Source organism: Microcebus murinus, chromosome 16 (assembly GCF_040939455.1).
Source record: "Microcebus murinus isolate Inina chromosome 16, M.murinus_Inina_mat1.0, whole genome shotgun sequence".
Classification (NCBI taxonomy): Eukaryota; Metazoa; Chordata; class Mammalia; order Primates; family Cheirogaleidae; genus Microcebus; species Microcebus murinus.
The window spans coordinates 67355084-67376492 of NC_134119.1; the positions used below are offsets into that span (position 1 = coordinate 67355084).

The window sequence follows — 21409 nt, forward strand, 5'->3', positions numbered from 1 at the left end:
AACTTCTGGATTCCAGGGGGGAACTGGACTCCTGGTCTGAGAAGGAACTGAGGGCCCCAACTCCTGGATCCTGGGAGAGGAGGGACCTGGGGCCCGGGGCTCCTGGGACCTGGGGAGGGGGCACGGGGGTCGGGACTCTTGGGTCTATGAAAGGGAGAGAGGAGCGGCGCCTGGACTCCTGAATCTTGGAGGAGAAGGGGGTTAAGGGCGAATTCAGTACTCTGAAGAGACTAGATCCTGGATGGGGAGGGGAAGGAGGCCTGACAGGTCTCTGGGGAATAGAAGGGTCCCTGCGACCTGCATCTGAGAAGGAAATGATTGGGGTGTCAGCCACCAGGGGCTGTGGGAAAGGGGCTGGGACCAGAGAAGTGACAGAAGAGTTAAGCAGGGTCCCCCCTCCACCCTAGGGGCTTCTCACCAGGTGGGCTCGGCGCAGCTGTGCTCTGGGACCGGTCGAGTCCCGTGGTCTAGGCTGGACACTGCAGGCTCCGCCCACCAGCGTGGGACCGCCTCGAACCCCCCTTCCCGGGGCGTGCCGGGAGCCCATGGAGGGGGGGAGACAGGAGCCCCGCCTGGGACCCTGAGAAGGGGCGGGAGCACGCGCCGAGGAGCGGGGGTGGGAGGGGGTGGGGGCGGGACAGATGTCGGGGTTCCTGGCTCGCTCCTCCTGCGTCCTGGGACTGTGCGGTGGGGTGGGGCGGAGCAGCGGAGTGACAGAAGCAGGTGCCAGGAGAGGGGCGTTGCGTGAGCAGCAGCAGCAGGTGGTCGTGTCCCGGCCTTGCCGGCAGGTGCCACCTGTCGCCTACTTTTTCCCTGACGCAGCAACAGGAGTCAGGTTCAGTGGAGTGAAAGGTTCAAATTGGGGCCCGATCTCCTGGATTTGAAAAAAGAGGCAGGGGCCAGGACTCTTGAGTCTGCGGGAAGAGGGGCCTGGGAGCAGGGACAGAGGTGTCGGGACTCAGCGGTGTGCCCGACGGGCAGACAGGTCCAGAAGCGGCCCGAGACTCAGACTCCTGGGTCTGAGGGAGGAGGGGCTGGAGCATGGACTTTGGGGTGGGAGGGAGAGACGGTGGTTCCCACTAGCAGGACTGAGAGCCTGAAATTCGGCAGAGCAAGCTTGGGGCTGTGTTCCCAGGCGTATGGGAGGCTCCAGCGCTCCTGGGTTGGATTACATGCAAGAGGGCAAGCTGAGGCCGAGGCTATAAATACCTCCTTGGACTCGGCATGGACCCAACGCTCCAGGCCAGGGCCCTGGTACCTTATTGCACAGAAAACTATCATCACTAGCGCACCCGAGTCTTAACAATAGAGGCGTTGCCAATACCACAAATATCTTTATTGCTCCTTGGCACTCACATTCCAAGCCTATCTTCCCACCTTCCCTCCACTCCCCGAAAACTCAGACTCCCAGCATTGCATGCAGGGGGAAGAACTACAACTCCCAGAAAGCTCTGCGCTCAGGCGGGCCCCAGTCAGTAGGAGCCCCCATGAAGTTTCAAGGTTCGCGCGCTCGCTGGCTATTGGTTCTCAAGGAGGCGTGACCACGGGAGGCCCGTGGCGGTGATTGGCCGGCAGCTCCTGCTGCTCAAGATCCCAGAGGAGGCGGCGGAGCCTGCGCAGTTCACGGTGCAGGGCGTCGTCCGTCACCGGGCCGGTGAGGCGCAGGCGAGAACTGCCCAAGGGCAGGATGAGGGGAGGGTGCGATGAGAAGCTTTCGAAGATGTCCCCTGAGGCCGAAGGAGATGGGGTTAGAGTCTAAAAGTGGGCGTGAGGCGGCTGAGTCGGGGAGAGCCGAGGCTGCATCACGCCCAAAGGAAGAAAAAACTTCAACCCCCAGCAACGCCCGGAGCAGGGTCCACCCAAACCAACTCTCGGAGTCCCCAAGCATGATGGGAGTAGTAGTTCAGACCATGAAAAGCCACCGTTGCCTTGGAAACGGGCGACATAGTTGGGTCCCTAGGTCTGGGAAGGAGGGCTGGGAACTTAGTCTTAAGAAGGTGGAGGGTCCCGAGCCGGGACTCCTAGGACAGGTGGGTGGGTGGTTGTGGAGGGAAGAGGCTGGGAGCGTGACCTCTGAGAAAAAGGAGGGATCTGGGGACTTGAACTCCTGTATCTTGGGAGACAGGGGGGCTGAGTCCAGCACTTAGGTCTGGGGGAGGGGAGGGCTAGGGGTCCAAAATCCTGGACTAGAAGGAAGAGGAGGGTGGAAAACAGGAACTCCCGGGTACTGAGGAAAGAAGAAAGCTGGCAGCCCCAATGTTTGTCTCCCCACTTCTGCTCACCTGTGTCCACCGCATCTCGCTCTGCGGGGGGAGGGTCCCAGGCGGGTGGTGGGCCACGGCCGGGCCCCAGCTGGTAGTGGCTGAGCAGGTGGTGGAGCTGAGCAGGGGTCAGTGTGGGGTGGTCAGTTCGTAGGCTGCTCCATGAGGCCTGGTGGGAAGAGCAGGCGAGAAGTGGTCATGATGGGGCGGCTGAGAATCATGGCTGGATGGACATCCATGAAGGGAGTGGACGTGGTGGGCACATAGTGGGGTCTGTGCAGTGTCTTCTGGGCACTGTGAAGCCTGTTTGTCAGGGAAGTGATGGTGGGGAAGGGTGTGCTCTCAGCAATTTTTTAAAATGTGGTTTGCTTCAAAATAAATGAAGAGGCCGGGCGCGGTAGCTCACGCCTGTAATCCTAGCTCTCTGGGAGGCTGAGGCCGGCGGATTGCTGGACGTCAGGAGTTCAGAACCAGCCTGAGCAAGAGCAAGACCCTGTCTCTACTATAAATAGAAACAAATTAATTGGTCAACTAATATATATAGAAAAAATTAGCCGGGCATGGTGGCGCATGCCTGTAGTCCCAGCTACTTGGGAGGCTGAGGCAGCAGGATCGCTTGAGCCCAGGAGTTTGAGGTTGCTGTGAGCTAGGCTGACGCCATTGCACTCACTCTAGCCTGGGCAACAAAGTGAGACTCTGCCTCAAAAATAAATAAATAAAATAAAAATAAATGAAGATATAGGAAGTGGGTGAGGGTGGAGAAGAAACAAGATGGGCCATTAGTTTATATGATTGAAGACTTACTACCTTCAGGCAAGTCACTGTGCCTCATTCCCTCATCTGCAAATTGGGCCAATAGGAACTACCTAATAGGGCTGTTATGAGAATGCAATATGGTAAGATTGTAAAGTACTTGGAACACTGAGACTTATTAAATACACTGTAAATGATTGATAAATATAAATAAATGTAAGCACTTCTAGATTGAAAAGAGATGTCTGCTTGAGATCTGGGGGTAAAAGGGAGGGGAATAGATTGAAAAGAGAGAAGAAAAGAAAAACAAACAAAAAAAAAGTAAAAATAAACAAATGTAATCAAGTGAACTATCCCACTTGATTCGCAGTTTCCTCATCTGAAAAACTGTCAATTAATGACCTACTAGAAGTGCTAAACACAGTGCTTGGCATATAATTTATGTTCAATGCATGTTTTACCAACACACTACTTGGTCTCACACCAGACTTCCTGACTCAGCATGCCTGAGGGAGGGACCCTGGAAACTGTTTTTAATAAGTTCCACTGGGATTGAGACATAGCCAAGTTTGGTCATCGTTGGTGCTGGCTTCTTTCTAGCTGCCAATGCATCTCCCACAGTGTCTGAGCTGGGGCAGGGATGACATGGGGTTCAGGGTGGCATTGAGGAGCCAGAGTTCAGGGTTGGGTACAGCTGACTGAGGGTCACCTTGAGCAGGGAGGTGCGGGGCACACAGAGCAGGTTCACAGCCATGGAGAGTTTCCGGAAGAACTCAGTGGCAATGTCGCCCAGCCCAGCTCCCTGTAGCCAGTCCAAGACAAGGTCCAGGTTGGTTCGGATTTGGACAGCTCGGGACCATTGATAGAAAGGTCGGCCTTGACCTGTGATGGAAGGGTATTAAGGCTATGAGAGGCAACGGGTGGGTGGACTCTGTCCTCCTGCCACCCAGACCATTTCTGTCCTTCAGCTTGGACTCCTGTCTTGGCCTCTGTGACAGGCTCCCCTCCCCCAGCCCAACCCTCACCTCTTTCCATCAGTGAGTTGAGAAGGGAGGCATTGGAGAAGAAGAACAAGTAGCCGAAAGTCTGAGACACGAGGTCTGGGTGCAGTTCGCACTGGCTGGTCAGTTCCAGGGCTGCCTGGAACACGCCCAGGGTAGGTCTCAACCCCGGAGGCATGGCCCCCAGCTCTGCACCTGGCCCCGGCAGCTCTGCCCCGGCTGTGAAAGGGTTACTATCCAGGAGAGCAGGCAGTGTTGAATACAGAGTCTGAGGAGATACAGAGGTGCAAACAAATGGTCAGACAACTCTCTGGAACCTTCAGGGTGATAGAGTGTGAAGATAATGGGGGGCTTCCCAAAGGTTTCTGGGAGTTGTAGTCCAACTACATTCAATATCCTAAGGTTCTTCATGCAGAAATCCCTACTTTGTAGATGGATTTCTAGCATTTGTTAGGCCTGAAACAAAAGGCTTTCTATAAGTTTCTTGGGTCTTTTAAAACCACCTTTCGTGCACTATGGGACTTGTAGTTCTCAGCAGAAACAACTAAAGGAGAACAAAGGATACTGAACAAGGAGGCCCCCTTTAGTCAAAGAATTATCATCCAGAGTTCCGGAAGGAAAGACAAAGAATGGAGAGTCAGGAAGTGAGAGTAGGGTGGCAGTTGGCCAGTGGAAAGTGAGATCAAGTCAAGGACAGGAAATGAGGTCAGAGACAGAGAAGACATGAAACCACACTTGGCAGGGATGTGAAGGGGGTGAAGACTTGGAGGAAAGGGCTTCACAAACATGGCTGCTCAAGGAACTTAGGGACTATCCGTCCCAAAAGATCGCCTCTCATGTCACAGACAGGGCATCAGGCCCATCACAAGTCAGAAAGTCTGAGAATTCCAAGAAGCAATATTAAGGTCAAGGGTAGTGGCAGGGAACCTGGGGCAGAAAGCAGGCCCTGCAGGAAGGGCACTCAGGGAGAAGGCTCTGTGGTTCAGAAAAGAGAGTGAATTCAGAGCTGTAAGAAAGATCAGGAAACACAGGAAGTGAGGCCTGATTGAAGAGGACCTTTAGTTTAAATGACAGTTCCTGGCACTATCTGAAGTATCTATATTTTTCTATCTATCTATAAAATGTATCAGTGACTAAAGAGTGGACTTAGAAAATGGGAGATTGAGAAAGTGGTAACAGCGATATAACCAGGCCAGGCGTGGCGGCTCACGCCTGTAATCCTGGCACTCTGGGAGGCAGAGGCGGGCGGATTGCTTAAGGTCAGGAGTTCGAAACCAGCCTGAGCAAGAGCAAGACCCCATCTCTACTATAAATAGAAAGAAATTAATTGGCCAACTAATATATATAGAAAAAATTAGCCAGGCATGATGGTGCATGCCTGTAGTCCCAGCTACTCGGGAGGCTGAGGCAGCAGGATTGCTTGAGCCCAAGAGTTTGAGGTTGCTGTGAGCTAGGCTGACGGCACGGCACTCACTCTAGGCTGGGCAGCTAAGTGAGACTCTGTCTCAAAAAAAAAAAACCCAGTGATATAACCAGATAATGAGGTCGGCCTGTCAAGTGGTGATGATTACAAAGACAGGAAGTGAAGCCAGAAAGGCAGGAAGTAATGTAAGCTCAAACAGGAAGTGATGCCATAACAGCAAAGTGCTGGGGTGAGATGGGATGTCTTGTCAGAGTAGCAAGAAATCTTGAGTCCAGTAAGAAGTGATATCAGAGCCATATAATGTAGTTTAAGCAGGAAGTGATGCTATATTGAACCGGAAGCAAGGGGCAAGGCCAACCTTGGTGAGGTAGTAGACAGACTGCTGGAAGGTACACATGATGACCTCATCCAGGAGGGCCATGGCCTCATCACATAATTCCAAGTCGCTGCAGAGCTGTGGGTCTGAGGACAGGCCTGGGGATGAGAGGGAGAACCAGAGGCTGGCAGCCAGAAGTCCGGGTCCCCAGGTTCAGGGAATGACAGAGGGCTTGGGCAGGCCTGAGTCTGGGTCAGAGCTCACCCTCCTGGTCAGCCTCCTTCTCCATTTCCATGACCTTCTCCTGCACGAAGCTCAGCAGCTCCGTGGTGTTGGCCATCCACAGCATGAGTGGCCGCAGCTCCACGGACACAGCCTCAGGAGTCAGGGGCACCTCGGGGACCCCCTCAGGGTGGCTGGGGAAAGAGGAAGGAACTGGTGATATCTGCCCAACTCTCGTTAAACTGTCCAAACCCCATGATCTAAGTCTCAGTTTGGGACAGAGACCCACCCCCACTTCACAGCTGGAAAGGCTGAATCCCAAGGAGGAGCAGAAACTCACACTGAGACATGCATGGGGTAACCCCAGAAATGGATGCACACCCCAACCCCTGCATCTGGCCCGCCCTTTGTGTTCTGCATTTCTCTTACTTTTCTGGTTGACGGTCTCCAATCTCCTTAATCTTTTCCTGTGGAACAGTAAGATCAGAGTCAAGGGGAGAGGGATTCATTTTTTTTTTTTTTTGAGACAGAGTCTCGCTTTGTTGCCCAGGCTAGAGTGAGTGCCGTGGCGTCAGCCTAGCTCACAGCAACCTCAAACTCCTGGGTTCAAGTGATCCTCCTGCCTCAGCCTCCCGAGTAGCTGGGACTACAGGCATGTGCCACCATGCCCGGCTAATTTTTTCTATGTATATATTAGTTGGCCCATTAATTTCTTTCTATATATAGTAGAGCCGGGGTCTCGCTCTTGCTCAGGCTGGTTTCGAACTCCTGATCTCGAGCAATCGGCCCGCCTTGGCCTCCCAGAGTGCTAGGATGACAGGTGTGAGCCACTGCACGGTGGAGACGGATTCATTGAAGGACTTAGGAGTTAATACCCTGGTTTTTCTAGAAGCACTTTTTTGACAGAGCCTCTCTCCATTTTTCAGATGGACTCTGATCTCAAGCTTCAGAATAGGCTCTCCCTCTTCTTACCCTTTCAAACACCCACCCCTGTGATCGCAGTAGTGTAGACTGTGGGAAAGGTAGTTTCATCCCACCTGGCTACTAAAGAGGGTTGAAGGTGGGGAGGGGAGGCTGGAGAAAGGACTTGGGGCGCAGGTGGGGCGCAGGCGGTGGGGGGTGCTCACCCAGACAGCCTCCTTGATGAGCCGGGCCAGGCGGCCCAGCAGGCGGGGCAGGTGGCCCAACTCCAGCTCCCGCGCCGAATGCTGTACGCACAGCGCCAGCAGCGTGGCGGGTCCGAGCGGTGGCAGGTCCCCGGCGCCGGCGGCCGCGGCGCGCACGATCTCGCCCAGTAGCGCCTCCTCCTCGCGGGGCCGGAAGCGCAGGACGGGCTCGCGGCCATCCAAATAGGCGGCCAGCGCCTCGCCGCGCTCCTGCAGGCCACGGCCACACAGGCGACAGGAGAAGGCCCAGCCAGGGCCCGGCGGCGTGGCCCCGGGGCGCGCGGGAAGCCACGGTGGCCGAGCGGGCCCTGAGCCCCCAGTGCGGGGGTCCTTGTACATGAACAAGAAGTGCTCGCCCATCCCCAGGAGGTCGCCTGGGTGCAGCTCGGCCTCCCGAAGCAGCAGGCACCCATTGTGCGTGACCGGAGCGCCGCGGGATGGGCGCACCATGGCAGGGGGCTCAGGGCCAGCGCGCACGGTGCAGTGGCGGGGCAGGATGTCTGGGGCGTTGAGGAAGGTGTCCACGTATGGGGCCGGGGACCCTCCACGGCCGGACGAGTTCCCGCCCCGACCGAACACGTGCTGCTCCCTCGTCATCACATACACCACAAAGTCCTGGAGAGAAAGTGAAGGTGCACTAAGGACACCACTCCGCCAGGAATGCTTCCATATAGATCCCTTTCCTACAAGCGACTCGCTCATGCCCGACCTCCTTTGAATAAACAGTTCCAAGGAGATCTCCTGGGACCCCCCACAGGACTCTCTAAGTACCCCCATCTCCCCTGAGTAAACTTTCTGTGGACTCTTCCAAGGCACTTTCTATGGTAGAACGTCCCATAAAACCCATGGCAAAGTCTAGATACTTACAAGGAGACGCCTTTCTTGACATGGACTCTACCATTTTATTCCCTCAAAGAATAGATCCTTCCAAGAGGATCTTTTTCCAATGGCCTCTCCCATCTTCTCACCTCTTCCGAATGGACTCTTCAAGGCAATCCCTTCCTACAGGGGACTCCCCCATAACACCCAGCCAAGCAATGGGTGCTCCCAAGGACATCCCCATTTCCAAAATGGACCATCCGATTACCATCACCCTCAAAGAATGGACCTTTCCAAGGAAACTGTCTTTATCCAAGGAACTGCCTCATTCCCCTACCCCTGGCCCCACTCACTTGTCCATTATTCCACTCCCCATCACGGAACCTTCCAAATGCATTCCCCTTTCCAATAATAGTTTTTCTCAATATTCCCAAAGCAGAGAATGGATACCTTTAAAGAGATCTCCCTTTGAACAAAGGTTTCCTTCAATTTCTCCATCCCATGAATGTACACTTCCAAGAATACTCCCTTTCTACAATGGACTTGCTCGTGAATTCCCACCCCATGATGAACTCATTTCCAAGCGGACATATGCCTACAGTGGACTCACCTACTACCCCCACTCCCCTGATGGAAGATTCCAGAAGACTCCCCTTCCATCAATGGATGCTGTCAATATTCTCATCCTAAAAAAAGACATCTCCAAAGAGATATCTATATAGTGTGCTCTCCTAGCAACTCTGCTTATAAATAGACACTTTCAAGGAGACCATCTGATAATGGAGTGTCCCATTTCATCCACCAAATAAACACGTGAATTCCAGAAGACCTCTTTTTAAAAATAGACTCTCTCATCTTCATTCTATTAAAAAATGTAAGCATTCAGTCTGACCCCCGTTAAAATAAACCCTTTTGTTCTCCATCCATGTCTGCGAGAATAGGCATTCTGATCTGCGTAAACCCCATTTCTACACGAAACTTTCCCATTACCCCACCCTGTGAATTGATGTTTCCAAAGAGACCCCTTCCTACAACAGATTTGCTTATCTATCCCTCTAGAAAAATGGGTCTTTCCAGGTAGAATCTTCTATGAGTCAGGACTGTCTGAAGGAATGAGATGATCATAAATACAAGAGCCTCTTTCAACAATGGGCTGTCCTGTCCCTTAACCAGGAAGGGATGCTTCCACAGCACCTGCCACGAAATCTCACATTACAGCCCCTCCATGAATAGACAAAACCAAATAAATTCCTACAACAGATACACTTATTATTTCTGTCCACAAGGAATCTACAGTTCCAGTGAAGCCTCTTTTTTACAAAGGAATTTCTCATGAATCCCACCTGGGGAATAGATGTTTCTAATGTTTCCCCCTCTTCCCACAAGAGACTTATCCTCTTACGTGGCAGAATGGGTCCTTCCAATCTGACCACCTTCCCAAAATAGAGCCTCTTGTTCTCCAACCTTGTCCAGAGGAATGGGCTGTTATGAACTATGCAAGCCTGTTGCTACAATGAGCTCTCCCCCGTCCCCTTGTCCCCACAGGCAAGAGTGAATTCTTCCAAGTGAGCTGTTCTCTGAATAATCTAAACCTCTCACCCATATCTACAGCCAAGCTGCCTAATCCTATTGGATCTCTCTGTGACAGTAAAAATGGAACTGTCCAAGAAGCTCCAACACCTTCTAGAGTGGGCTTTGCCATTGGTCCCAGTTGTACTTGTGGAGCTTGGCTGCACCGTTGTCACCCAAAGGTGGGCAACACCATAAGGATGAATGCCCCAATCACCACAAATAAATGAATTTTTCTTTATAATAAAATATCACATTTCTATTGATGCAATATTTTTCCACAGATCCCACCACCAATGCTTTCTTCCTCTCTGCTATCAAAGATGTTCTAGCACCACCCAAATATGCAAAGTAGACAGAAGTGTCAGTACCACCTGCCACCATCAATAATGGTCAAATCGTTCCAATGTAAAGCCAGCATCTTTTAACAATGGGTCAGTCCACTCCCCCTACCAAGAAAGCATAGGTTTATCCAGAGCAAGATCCCAGGCACCAAATGATTTCCCTCCTCCAGGGGATGGACTCTCCCATCACGCCCCCGCCTCAAGAAATGGACGTTTCCAAGGGGCTCTTTCTGCAGTGGACTCTCCTTTGAGGACGACAGTGCTTTCCTCCAACTCTGAATGAAGTGAACCATTCCCTATTTGCACCCCCAGTGCCTGCTCTGGTCTCCAACCTTATCGCCTACTTGGGAACCTTGGTGGACCACGCCTCCCAGCGGGCCCTGGGAATTCTGGGAGTTGTAGTTTTGCCACCCTCCCACCGACAGGTGGGGTAGAGAGGTGTCTTGGCAGGGGAGGTGGCGGTTACCTGGGCGTCCTGGTAGCCCTGGAGCAGCAGGAAGTAGGGGTGGTTGCTGGGGGCCTGGATGAGGCACTGAGTCAACTGATCGAAGTCCCCGGGATCTGCAGATCCGATTTGGGCATCCGCTGCCCCTGGGGCCATGCTAAGTGCCTGCTGCCTGCGTTCCTGCTGCCGCCGCCGCCGGCCCTGCAGGCTGAGCTCCGACACGCTGCGCCTCAGGGACAAATTTTCCGAGCGTTCCTTGCCTCCGGACCCAGCCGGGGGCCCCGATCCCGACCCCGGACCAGGACTGGCCAGCGCTGCCCCTCCCGACGCCGCCCGGGAGCGGTTCTTTTGTGGCCGCCACGAGGGGGCGCCAGTGCCTGCGGAGGGGAGAGAGGGGGAACAGTGAAGCCGAGCCTGGAAAGACAGACTTTAAGGAGACAGAGAATTGGCTCCAGAGAGGTGAGGCTGCTTCCCCCGTTTAGGCCTTTGCATATGCTGTTATCTGTGCCTGGAACACATTTCCCGGCTGACTCCTACCACCTCGCAGTTTTCAGCCCAGAAATTTCGTTCATTCTTTTAACAAGCATTTATTAAGCACCTACTGTGTGCCTGGGACTGGGTAACAGAGAAGACTCTGCTCTGCCCTCAGGGAGATAGAAACCACCTGAACACTCTTCCCTGACAGTCCACGGTGACGCAGGTAACTGCACCACCGGGCCCTGGTACATAGTAGGCGCCTATTGGAAATGAGCTGAATGAATGAACCAATGTTTCCCACTAGGCTTTTGGTCTGGGAGAGCGAGAACCTCACATGTCGATGTCCCCACTGTATTCCTGAGAGCCCTAAAAATATGTGGCTCACAGTAGATGCTCAATGAATGCGCTTTATCTTTTGGGGGGTAGACGATGATTTTAATTGCCATTCTTTTTTTTTAGACAGTCTTGCTTTATCGGCCCAGGTAGAGTGCATGGCGTCATCATAGCTCACTGCAACCTCTAACTCCTGGGCTCCAGCGATCCTCCTACCTCAGCCTCCCCAGTAGCTGTGACTATAGGGACGTGGCACCATGCTCAGCTAATTTTTCTATATTTTGTAGAGACAAATCTATATTTTGTATAGATTTTTCTATATTTTGTTTCGCTGTTGTTCAGGCTAGTCTCCAACTCCGGGCCTCAAGCAATCCTCCCACCTCAGCACCATTCTTTTTTTTTTTTTTTTGAGACAGAGTCTCACTCTGTTGCCCAGGCTAGAGTGAGTGCCATGGCGTCAGCCTAGCTCACAGTAACCTCAAACTCCTGGACTCAAGCGATCCTCCTGCCTCAGCCTCCCGAGTAGCTGGGACTACAGGCATGTGCCACCATGCCCGACTAATTTTTTTCTAGATATATTAGTTGGCCAATTAATTTATTTCTATTTATAGTAGAGACGGGGTCTCGCTCTTGCTCAGGCTGGTTTTGAACTCCTGACCTCAAGCAAGTTGCCCGCCTCGGCCTCCCAGAGTGCTAGGATTACAGGTGAGCCACCGCACCTGGCCTGGGCACCATTCTTTATTAAGCACCTATGTGCCAAGCCCTGTGCTAGGATATATATATATATATATATATATATATATATATATATATATATATATATATATATATCCCATTGACTCTTCACTGAGATTTTGCGGAGATTAACTGGCAGAGAACATATTGGAATCCAAGCCTGAGTTCCAAACCAGTCAGTTTAATTGCTAACAACATTCCATCTCCCAAAGGGAGACTCAGAAAGAGAAAAGCGGTTAGAGAGCTCCCTGAGCAGCCTCTGGCCCTCAGTGCGCCAGGCCCCATCCCTGCCAGGCTCTTCCGACACTCGCCGTTTCATCATTGACACCCCCTCCTGTTCTAGGCCTGGTCTTCTCAGGTCCCATTGTGGCATAACCTTCCTTGGCCTCTACAAATACCTCTTCCTCTAGCCCCTTCCTTTCCTATGTGCCCACACTTGGCAGGCAACACAGGCTAAGGCCACCTGATCCAAGCCTGGCCCCTGTGAGGCCCTGCCCACTCTGCGGCCCTCCAGCCCTGACCCAGGAGCCCATACCCCGTGTCTCTCCCCCTTCTAGGCTCCACCCACATAGGCCCTGCCCCTGGAGAACCACCTCAACCTACTTCGCAGAGGGACTTCCTGCCACAGCGACCCTCCGTGCCACCACGTGGCCCCACCCAACACCTCGAGCTCCAGGCTCCTGTCTTCCGCAGGCCCCGCCCCAGCATCACAGGCTCCGCCCATCGGCTCTGCACACCCCCCAAGGACATCAACCATACCTACGCCTCCAGTTCCTAGTTCTCTCAATTTCCATTTCCCGCCAACACCCAAGATGCGAGTCCCTCCGCATCTTGCAGACTCCTGCCCATCCTCCCGGCCCGCCCGGCTCCCAGACCCCACAATCACTCCCAGGATCTACGACTCTGCAGGCGCCGCTACACATTCGGCCTCATCCGAGGCAGTCTGAAATGTCTACTGAAGGTCCGATCCACTCTAGGCCACGGCCGACCGCCGCCCCCAAAGCGGCCCCGCCCCTCCAGAGCCCAAGCCCCGCCCCCTCTAAAAATCCCACACTACCAACAGGCCCCGCCCTACTCTCAGGCCCGCCCCTGCGGCTGACGGGGCCGGGCTCCAGCTCGGCGCTCCACTGACTGGGTCCTGCAGGTAAGGCCCCGCCCCCAGGCCCAGAACCCCGCCCCCAGGCCCAGAACCCCGCCCCCAGGCCCAGAACCCCGCCCCCAGGCCCAGAACCCCGCCCCGGGCCCGCCCCCACGTCCGGTCCCGCGGCCCCCGCGCAGAGCCGCAGGCTGCCTCACCTTCGCCGTCCGCAGCCCCGAAGGCCTCCTGCTCCAGGCGGCGCGCCTCCTCGCGGCCGCGCAGCTCGAAGCGCCGCGCCCAGCCGGGCCGCGCCCTCCACAGCTCCTGCACCAGCAGCGGGCGCTCGGAGTCGCCCAGCACACGCAGGTGCTCCGCCCGCCACTCGCCGTTGCCCGCGCCCGCCGCGGCCCGGCCCAGCGCGTCGCACAGTGCGAAGGCGTCCACGCAGCTGCTGTCGCCGGGGCCGCTGCCCGGGCTGCCCGCCAGACCGTAGCGCTCCAGCGCCTCGGCCACGAGCTCGCGCGCCGTGGAGCGCGCCGTGGCCAGCACGCTCTTGTAGTTGGCGCCCGACGCCAGTCCGGCTCCGAAGATCTTGAGGACCCCCGGGGGCGCCGTGGCGCGGGTGGCCAGTGGGGGCTCAGGGGCCACACCCGCCGCCAGCTCGGGCAACTTCTTCTCGCTGGCCCAGCGCTGCGCGGCCCCCGGAGTCCCAGGGCCTCCCGCGCTGCCGGACCCGGTAGTCCCGGTCCCCGAGCCCCGAAAGAGCTGAGAGATGCGCTTGGCGCGGCTACCGGAGGCTCCCCCGGCCGCCTTGACCGCGCCCACTCGCCGCAGCTCCACGTGCGGTGGGGGCGGGAGCAGCGGTTCACTGCTGCGGCTCCCCGTGTCCGAAGACGAAGACCTGGGAGCCCGCCGGGGACACAGTCGCGGGAGAAACACAGGACACCGAAACGGGGGACAGATTAGGAGAGAGGTGGTCAGAGACCCAGACAGAGAAGGGAGGAAAGACCAGGGTGTATGGAGATGGGGGGTGGGCAGAGACCGAAGGCAAAGAGAGAGAAATAAATAAATAAATAAACGAATAAATAAATAAATAAAGGCGAGTCCCACAGAAGGAAATTCCAAGAGGTGAGCGGGGAGGGGAGGAAGGAAGGTGAATCAAACCCCTGCGCCTTCTGTGTTCCCATCCCCGTGCCCATCCGGCCTAACTCCATCTCCTGGCCCAGCCGGCCACCCCCCACCGTGCTCTGATACCACTGTCCCACCGTCTCCACCTGCCCACCCTCTCATTTGCCCATTCAGGACAAGAGCCGGAGCCGACCCTCTCAGGGTCCCTGGCATGCCCGTTGCAGGCCGTAAGCAGGGGCAGGAGTCCTGTGGGGATGGGCACTCACTTGACAGAGGCCGCGCTGGGCCAGCGTCGCCCCAGCTTGGCCAGCTGCTTCCTGGGGGAATTGATCCACAGGCCCACAGGGAGATGGAGCTTCCCAAAGCGGGGGCTTCCGCCCTCCTTGCGTTCACCAGACAGCATGGCCCTAAGGGAGAATGGGAAAGGTCCCAACTCCTAAGGCACTGAGGGTGACAATGGGGCGAAAGAGACCTGGGCCCCCAGGTGGGGGGGTCCGACTCTTGAGTCCAGGTGGAGGAGAGGGATGGGAGCCTGGACTCCTGGGTTCAGGGACGGGACGTGGCCAGGGACTGATTCTGGGGTCCGAGGGAGTGGGGGTCTGGACTCCTGGGGCCCTGGCTCTTACCCTGCTTCGGGTCCGGCAGCACCCGAAGGCCCTGGCTCCCTGGCCTCGGTAGTTCCACTGCTCTCGTTCAGCTTTTGCCTCTGCCCCAGCTCCCAGCGCTGGGTGGGGGACAGGAAAAGGCAAGAGGAAACCCGGCAGGAAGAGCGGGGAGGGGGCGTCCTGTGAGGAGACCAGGCCTGGGGGAGGAGATATTGGTAGGGCAGGCCCTGCCCGATTCCTCCATCCTGGAATTACATGCCAGTTGGCTGGTCAGCTCCAGGACCCAGGGGTCCGGGTTTCTGGCCCCTCTTTCCTCAGGCAGGAACCCATCCCCAGACCTCCCTTTTTGGGAAACCAGAAGTTAGGATCAATCCGGAGGAGTGAGTCAGATACTTAGACAACAAGATAAATCTTTATTGGCTCCTTCAGTCTTTGCCCTTTTCCTTTGGAACCCGAGGGTGCTCAGCAGGTCTTTTGCCAAAGCGGAACAGTGACTTTATGAAATTTATCACCTTCTCTTGACACAGTATGCTGGGGGAGGATCCAGGTTAGGTACTAATTGAGTGCGGGACACCCCTCCCAGCCGTCCTCCATCTGAAATATTTTGCAATAATCTAAGCCTCGCCTCGGGAGTCCCCCTCCTAAGCCCGCCCCGCCCCCAGTGGAAGTCCGGCTCTCTGTCCCCAGCAGCTTCCAGACCTGCTTCTGCGCTGGGTACTGGGGAACCCCACGCCCACACTCCAAGTCCGCCTCCGCCAGTGGGGTGCTCACATGAAGAGGAGGCTGACTAGGAGCACTAGCGAGGCCCAGAGCAGCAGCCCTGCAAGGCGGACTTTCAGCGTCTTCTCGACCGGGAGAGGTGTGTTGAACGCTGGTATGTCGTACCAATCTGAGGGTGAAGTGTTTGGTGGCGGTGTCTCCTCCTTGCCCTGGGTTACATTGTTTGATAACAGTCTATCGTCCTTGCCCTGGGTTACAGCGTTTGGTGACGATTCCTCCTCCTCACCCCGTTTGGGCAACACTAATGGAGAAGGGACAAAAAGGAGAGCAGTCTCCAGGAACCGCAAAGGTAGTAAGCTCGCCCGCACAGAGTTCTGCAGGAGCGCTCGTCTCCTACTGCGCATGCGGCCAGAGACCACGCCCCAGGCAGAAAACCACACCCAATGGCAAGCCACGCCCCCATAGCTAAGTCCACGCCCCCTGGAGCTGGCCCCAAACTCCTGGACCAGGAATCCCACTCTTCTCTCCACCCCACAGCACTGACCTGTGACATTAAAATACATGATGGTGGCTGGGCTGGAATTCACCGAGCCCAGCTCGCAGCGGTAACGACCTGCATCCTTTGCATCCACCATGGGCTTGGTCAGGGTGGACGCTGATCCCGTGGTCACCAGATCCTCAGTGTTGTTTGCCCAAACCTAGACCCAAGCTCAAGGGGTCACAGAGGCCTGGGGGATTAGGGGTTCAGGGAGCACAGGGGTGAGAAGATCACGGGGCCTTGGTGCAGGAGATGGGAGTCCACGGTCAGGGTATGGGGTCCCCAGGGGTCAGTAGAGACCATGGGTCATGAGGGTCATGGGTGCAGGCCAGTGGATCTAGGGGCCAAGGAGCTCACACAGACATGATAGACGAGGGAGTTCAAGGGTTGCAGGAGTTGAGGACCCCACCCTGTAAAATTTGTAAGAGGTGAGGCCTTCTGAGGCTTTATGCCAGCTCAACTCACAGTCCAGGATCATGTCTTCCATTTGATGGACCACCACTTCGCGCTCTGGGGATGAGGGACGACTGTGGGACACTCTTTCGTGGTTCTCTGCCCTCCCTTAACCCCCTTACATTGGGTCGGACCCCCACCTTCTCTGATCTGCTATCTCCATCTCAGCTTTCTCAGTCTCTGATCTCGCCCCACCCCTCTTGCACCAACCCCTCCTACTGGGTGCAGCTCTCACCTCCGCAGTTGGAGGACTTCCGACAAGCATGAATCTGCTTTTCGCAGTTGCTGCACCAGATCAGAGTCTGATACATCGTACCTGAAGGGGCAGGGTCAAGGCTGTATTTGCCGGTGGAAGGGCAGGACTAAAAGGAGAGGGCAGGGCTGTGGGCTGGGGCCGGGTCACGTGACAAATCCTTAGGAGGGACAGGGCCAGAACGTACCTGGGTAGGAAGCAGGTTCAAACAAGGCTCAGTAAAGAGTGTAAGTAGAAGACGACCCGCTCCCCCAGAAATGGAAGGTGGACAAAAAGTATTGGAGACCTGGGAATCTCTCGGACGTGAAGAATGAAAAAAACAGCAGGTTCCAAAGAAGGGAAGGGGGAGATTGGGTATTCGAGGGGCAGGGATGAAGGGTAGAGGGCCAGCTTTCACGAACCGGACTCACCACATTTGTTGGGACAATAAGCTGCCTCCGAAGGGAAAAAAGAGAGAGAGATGACAGTCAGATTTCTAAATTAAAAAAGATGGAAGAGAGGGTTGGGGGAAGAGCTGGGGTTTGGACTCGGGTTTGTGATGGAAGGACTTGGGTTCGAGGGAGCAGGAATCTGGGACAGCAGAGGAACTGGGCTCAGAGAAGTAAGCAAAGGGCTCAGGATCGGGACTGTTGAGTTGTGGAAGGAGGGGGCTGGGGTCCCAGACTCCCATCTTCCCTCACCCTCTTTTTGGAATTGAGCAGCAAAATTGGCAAAAGTTTCCTTTTGCAGGTGCAACATCCAGAATAGCTCCTTCACGAAGAGCTCACCTGGGAAGAAACAGAATGGTGTAGTGGTTCTCACCCCCCAGCCCCCACCCCATGCCCCCAAGCTCAGATATGAGAGGCCGGAAGTTTGCCTGTGTCTGCAAAACCTGGCTTTCTCCGGTAAAGACACTGAAATTGACCATTTAACATAATGCTGGCTAGTAGGCCACTAGGCTAAGCAATACACATTTAATGTTCACAGGAACTGAGGAACTAAGGCACTGTATGCCCTCCACTTCAGAGCATTTAATTTAATTAATTAATTAATTTATTTATTTTTGAGACGGAGTCTCGCTTTGTTGCCCAGGCTAGAGTGAGTGCCGTGGCATCAGCCTAGCTCACAGCAACCTCAATCTCCTGGGTTCAAGCGATCCTTCTGCCTCAGCCTCCCGAGTAGCTGGGACTACAGGCATGCGCCACCATGCCCAGCTAATTTTTTCTATATATATTAGTTGGCCAATTAATTTCTTTCTATTTATAGTACAGACAGGGTCTCGCTCTTGCTCAGGCTGGTTTTGAACTCCTGACCTCAAGCAATCTGCCCGCCTCAGCCTCCCAGAGTGCTAGGATTACAGGCATGAGCCACCTCGCCCCGCCTATTTATTTATATTTTGAGACAGAGTCTCACTCTGTTGCCCGGGCTAGAGTGCCGTGGCGTCAGCCTCGCTCACAGCAACCTCAAACTCCTGGGCTCAAGCGATCCTCCTGCCTCAGCCTCCCGAGTAGCTGGGACTACAGGCATGCACCACCATGCCCTGCTAGTTTTTTCTATATATTTTTAGTTGTCCAGCTAATTTCTTTGTATTTTTAGTAGAGACAGGGTCTTGCTCTTGCTCAGGCTGATCTGGAACTCCTGAGCTCAAACGATCCTCCCACCTCAGCCTCACAAAGTGCTAGGGTTACAGGCATGAGCCACCATGCTGGCCCATTTTACTTTTCTTTTTTTTTTTTTTTTTTTTCCTTTCCATTTTGCAGATGAAAGGCCCATTTTAGAGTATTTTAGAGCTGAAGAAGCTTCATAGTTCCTTGCTCAAGGCCACACAGCTAAGAAGTGGCAGAGCTGGAATTTGAAGCTAGCAGTCTGACCAAGAGACCACACATCACTAGCAGTGGCTTCCCTGAGAGATAGTGGGGCCCCCAGCCCCCTGGGTCTGTTTACCTTTTACATCACTGTCGGTGATTCGGTTCAGATCCTTCAGCAAACTCCAGGATGCCTTGTTCAGTGTGGCTTCATCTGTGGGGGGAGATAGAACCCCAGATTGCAGCATTACTGTCTCATTGGCCCGCCCAGCCTTAGAAATATGCATGAGTCAGCCGGGTGCAGTGGCTCACGCCTGTAATCCTAGCACTCTGGGAGGCTGAGGTGGGAGGAGCGCTCAAGATCAAGAGTTCGAGACCAGCCTGACCAAGAGCGAGACCCCATCTCTACTAAAATAGAAAGAAATTAATTGGCCAACTAAAAATATACAGAAAAAATTAGCTGGGCATGGTGGCACATGCCTGTAGTCCCAGCTACTCGGGAGGCTGAGGCAGGAGGATTGTTTGAGCCCAGGAGTATGAGGTTGCTGTGAGCTAGGCTGACGCCACAGCACTCACTCTAGCCTGGGCAACAGAGTGAGACTCTGTCTCCAAAAATAAAAAAGAAATACCCATGAGATCATGGGGCAAGGGTAGGCCTTGTTAAGGATTAGCCTTCTGGGAGTTGTATATAAAATTGTCAGATAAAGGGTAAGATAATTATTACAGCGGGGTGCGGTGACTCTCGCTTGTAATCCCCACACTCTGGGAGGCCGAGGTGGGGTGATCCCTTGAGCACAGGAGTTTGAGACTAATTTGAGCAAGAGTGAGACCCTGTCTCTAAAAATAAATAAATGTAAGGAAAACAGTATTTACTAGCCCTAGGGAAGCCCAGAATCGCAGCCTTCTCTGTTGGTGCACCCAGGAGACCTGTTCCCAGCCCCTTCCTCCCCCCCCTCCCTGGCCCCAGCCCTCTCTGTTCCCAGGACCCCGGAATCTGCTCTCTGCCCTGCCCTCACCAACGGCCCCCATAAAGGAATTCGCATCAAGTGGCAAGTCCTTGAAATCGTTTATGGCCTTTTCCACCCTTTCCATCACATTTTGGTGATGCTGGACATCCAGGTGGCCAGGCAGGTAATCTTCTTTCAAGGACTTTAGTGCCTGTTCGATCAAGGGGCTACACGTGACACAGCCCCCAGCAGGAAGCAGGCAGCGGGCCAGAGCTGCCAACAGGAGGGCAAAACTTGGTCTCATTGCCACCAAGAGCCGTAGTCCTCGAAGACAGTCAGGAAGGTTCCTCTCTCTAAACCAAGAGCAGGTGAACGCTAAACAAAGAGAAGCCAAAGCTCATCTCAGAGAGCCCCAACTTAGACCCCCATCCACCAGGTCCCCAAACTACCATACAAGGATCTTCAGGAAATCTCCAAATGAAGAGGACTGATATCCTTCAATGGATGCCTCCAAAGTGTGAAATTGAATCCAGGGAACCCCTAATTTAGAGTCTTCACTGCACTCCAACTGACAGGTCAGCAAACTATTAAACAGGAGGCACTCACCCGTCTCCAAATTCAGGAACTGGAATTCCCCACCCGGTTTACCCCTTCCCAAACTACAGGATTCTCAACTCCCCAAATTGATGTGATCCTAAACTCCAAACCTTGAGTGTATCAAGGAGGCACTACCCTCCCCCCCACACCCCAAAACCTTGCAGCTCAAGCTGAAACCTCAATGCCCAAACGAAATAAACCATTTAATACAGAACCAACCAGGATATCATCAAACTCAGAACTCTCTCAAAACCAAAACAAACTCCGAGTCCCTAAACTGGGGACCCGACACACTTAAGCATGACTTCATCCCGCCCTCCATGCTGCGGTTGTCCACCTTTCCCCAAGACTAACGGACCCCCAATTTGCAGGGCACACCCTTCTTAGGAAAGGGAGGAGACCTGATGCACCCTGAGCAGCGATGCATCCTCAACAGCCGCTCTCCGACCTCGATCCCCGACTTGGGCGGTGCCTTCAAACACTAGGGCTCGCTGAGGAGCCCAGTCCAGGTTCCGAAGGCTTTTAAAGAGGAAGCCGGGGTCACAACCTTCTACTCTCATATTTTCCCATGGCTAAAATTAAGGATTTTGTTTGGGACGAGAGTGAATTGGTTGCGTGGAACAGAGTTTTCCACTGGGGTCTGAGTCACGGAAGGTCCCTGTCTGCGAGAAACCTGCAGCCTTTCTCTTTGAGTTTCCCACGTGGAGTCCCTAATTTCCTGAGATAGTTCCTGGGGTTTCCCTTGGCCCCGCCCAGAAGCCCAACTCGGAATCGGATTGGACCGAAACAAAGGGAGGCCCCGCCCTCGCTCCACGACGTCACAGAGGCTGCCGGCTTTTCAGACTGGAACTTACTTCCCAGTGCCTACCGAAAAGGAAAGTTACCAGCGTGCTCCGGTTTCCAGAGCCAGGCAACGGGCTTCTGGCGTTTAGCTTCCACCCTTCCCATGGCCCCAGGACTCAGGCTTCCGGCTAAATGCTCCCTGCCCTTTGGAAACCGGCGTGGAGCCACAGAGATGCAGGAAGCAGATATTTTAACCTTAGGACTACGACTCCCAGAAGGCCATTGGGCCTCTTTCTCGATGGCAGACTAGTCCCGCCTCCTCCTTAGCTTTATGGGAAATGTAGTTCAACGATTATACTCTTTGGTCACCCCCTTAGACACCTTCTCTTCCCAGACTATGGGGCTGGATACGAAGGTCCTCGTGGGAAGAGAGGTCTGCGGGCTAATACTAACGGTCCCAGACCTTTGGGTCCTGGAAGATATCTCTGTCCTTACTTTTCTGTGTGATTGAAACAGGGAATCAGAAAAACAGGGACCACAGCTCACTCAAGTCTATCCACAAACTTAAGTAGGGAGAACACCCTGAGACATTACGAGTAATGAAAGCCCTTGGAAGCTGCCTGGCTTCCCCTCTTACAAAACACACACACACACACACA

At 54.5% G+C, this 21409-nt stretch overlaps 2 protein-coding genes across 5 annotated transcripts; both read right to left on the reverse strand.

Moving 5' to 3' along the window:
- Nucleotides 1-1314: 1314 nt before the first annotated feature.
- On the reverse strand, nucleotides 1315-14796 carry RASIP1 (Ras interacting protein 1). Of its 2 annotated transcripts, none has more exons than XM_012754443.3 (12): nucleotides 14697-14796; nucleotides 14337-14477; nucleotides 13161-13843; nucleotides 10341-10696; nucleotides 7104-7757; nucleotides 6406-6443; nucleotides 6019-6170; nucleotides 5797-5900; nucleotides 4040-4283; nucleotides 3724-3896; nucleotides 2283-2430; nucleotides 1315-1727 (listed from the first exon to the last, which is right to left on the reverse strand). In XM_012754443.3, exons 2-12 carry the CDS (start codon nucleotides 14471-14473, stop codon nucleotides 1528-1530), a joined length of 2889 nt encoding a protein of 962 aa, XP_012609897.1. In that variant the 5' UTR covers nucleotides 14474-14477; nucleotides 14697-14796; the 3' UTR covers nucleotides 1315-1527. The 2 variants fall into 2 exon arrangements, with proteins under 2 accessions (XP_012609897.1, XP_012609896.1); XM_012754442.3 differs by having other exon boundaries at nucleotides 5797-5912; nucleotides 14697-14777.
- Nucleotides 14797-15068: 272 nt separating this feature from the next.
- Nucleotides 15069-21387, reverse strand: IZUMO1 (izumo sperm-oocyte fusion 1). Of its 3 annotated transcripts, none has more exons than XM_012754449.3 (10): nucleotides 20369-21387; nucleotides 19440-19745; nucleotides 18563-18637; nucleotides 17320-17406; nucleotides 17050-17070; nucleotides 16622-16702; nucleotides 16343-16443; nucleotides 15940-16093; nucleotides 15447-15696; nucleotides 15069-15206 (listed from the first exon to the last, which is right to left on the reverse strand). In XM_012754449.3, exons 2-10 carry the CDS (start codon nucleotides 19672-19674, stop codon nucleotides 15101-15103), a joined length of 1110 nt encoding a protein of 369 aa, XP_012609903.2. In that variant the 5' UTR covers nucleotides 19675-19745; nucleotides 20369-21387; the 3' UTR covers nucleotides 15069-15100. The 3 variants fall into 3 exon arrangements, with proteins under 3 accessions (XP_012609903.2, XP_075849323.1, XP_075849324.1); XM_075993208.1 differs by having other exon boundaries at nucleotides 15069-15269; XM_075993209.1 differs by lacking the exon at nucleotides 17320-17406.
- Nucleotides 21388-21409: the final 22 nt, after the last annotated feature.

Coding starts and splice junctions, on each gene's coding strand:
- RASIP1 (XM_012754442.3), bottom strand. CDS start 14,473: ATGCTGTCTGGTGAACGCAAGGAGGGCGGAAGCCCCCGCTTTGGGAAG. Junction 3,897..4,039: donor CAACTCACTGATGGAAAGAG/GTGAGGGTTGGG, acceptor CTTCCATCACAG/GTCAAGGCCGACCTTTCTAT. Junction 1,728..2,282: donor GCGAGATGCGGTGGACACAG/GTGAGCAGAAGT, acceptor CTTCGGCCTCAG/GGGACATCTTCGAAAGCTTC.
- IZUMO1 (XM_012754449.3), bottom strand. CDS start 19,674: ATGAGACCAAGTTTTGCCCTCCTGTTGGCAGCTCTGGCCCGCTGCCTG. Junction 17,071..17,319: donor TGCTCAATTCCAAAAAGAGG/GTGAGGGAAGAT, acceptor CTTCGGAGGCAG/CTTATTGTCCCAACAAATGT. Junction 16,703..17,049: donor TTATTGTCCCAACAAATGTG/GTGAGTCCGGTT, acceptor CTGCCCCTTCAG/GTACGATGTATCAGACTCTG.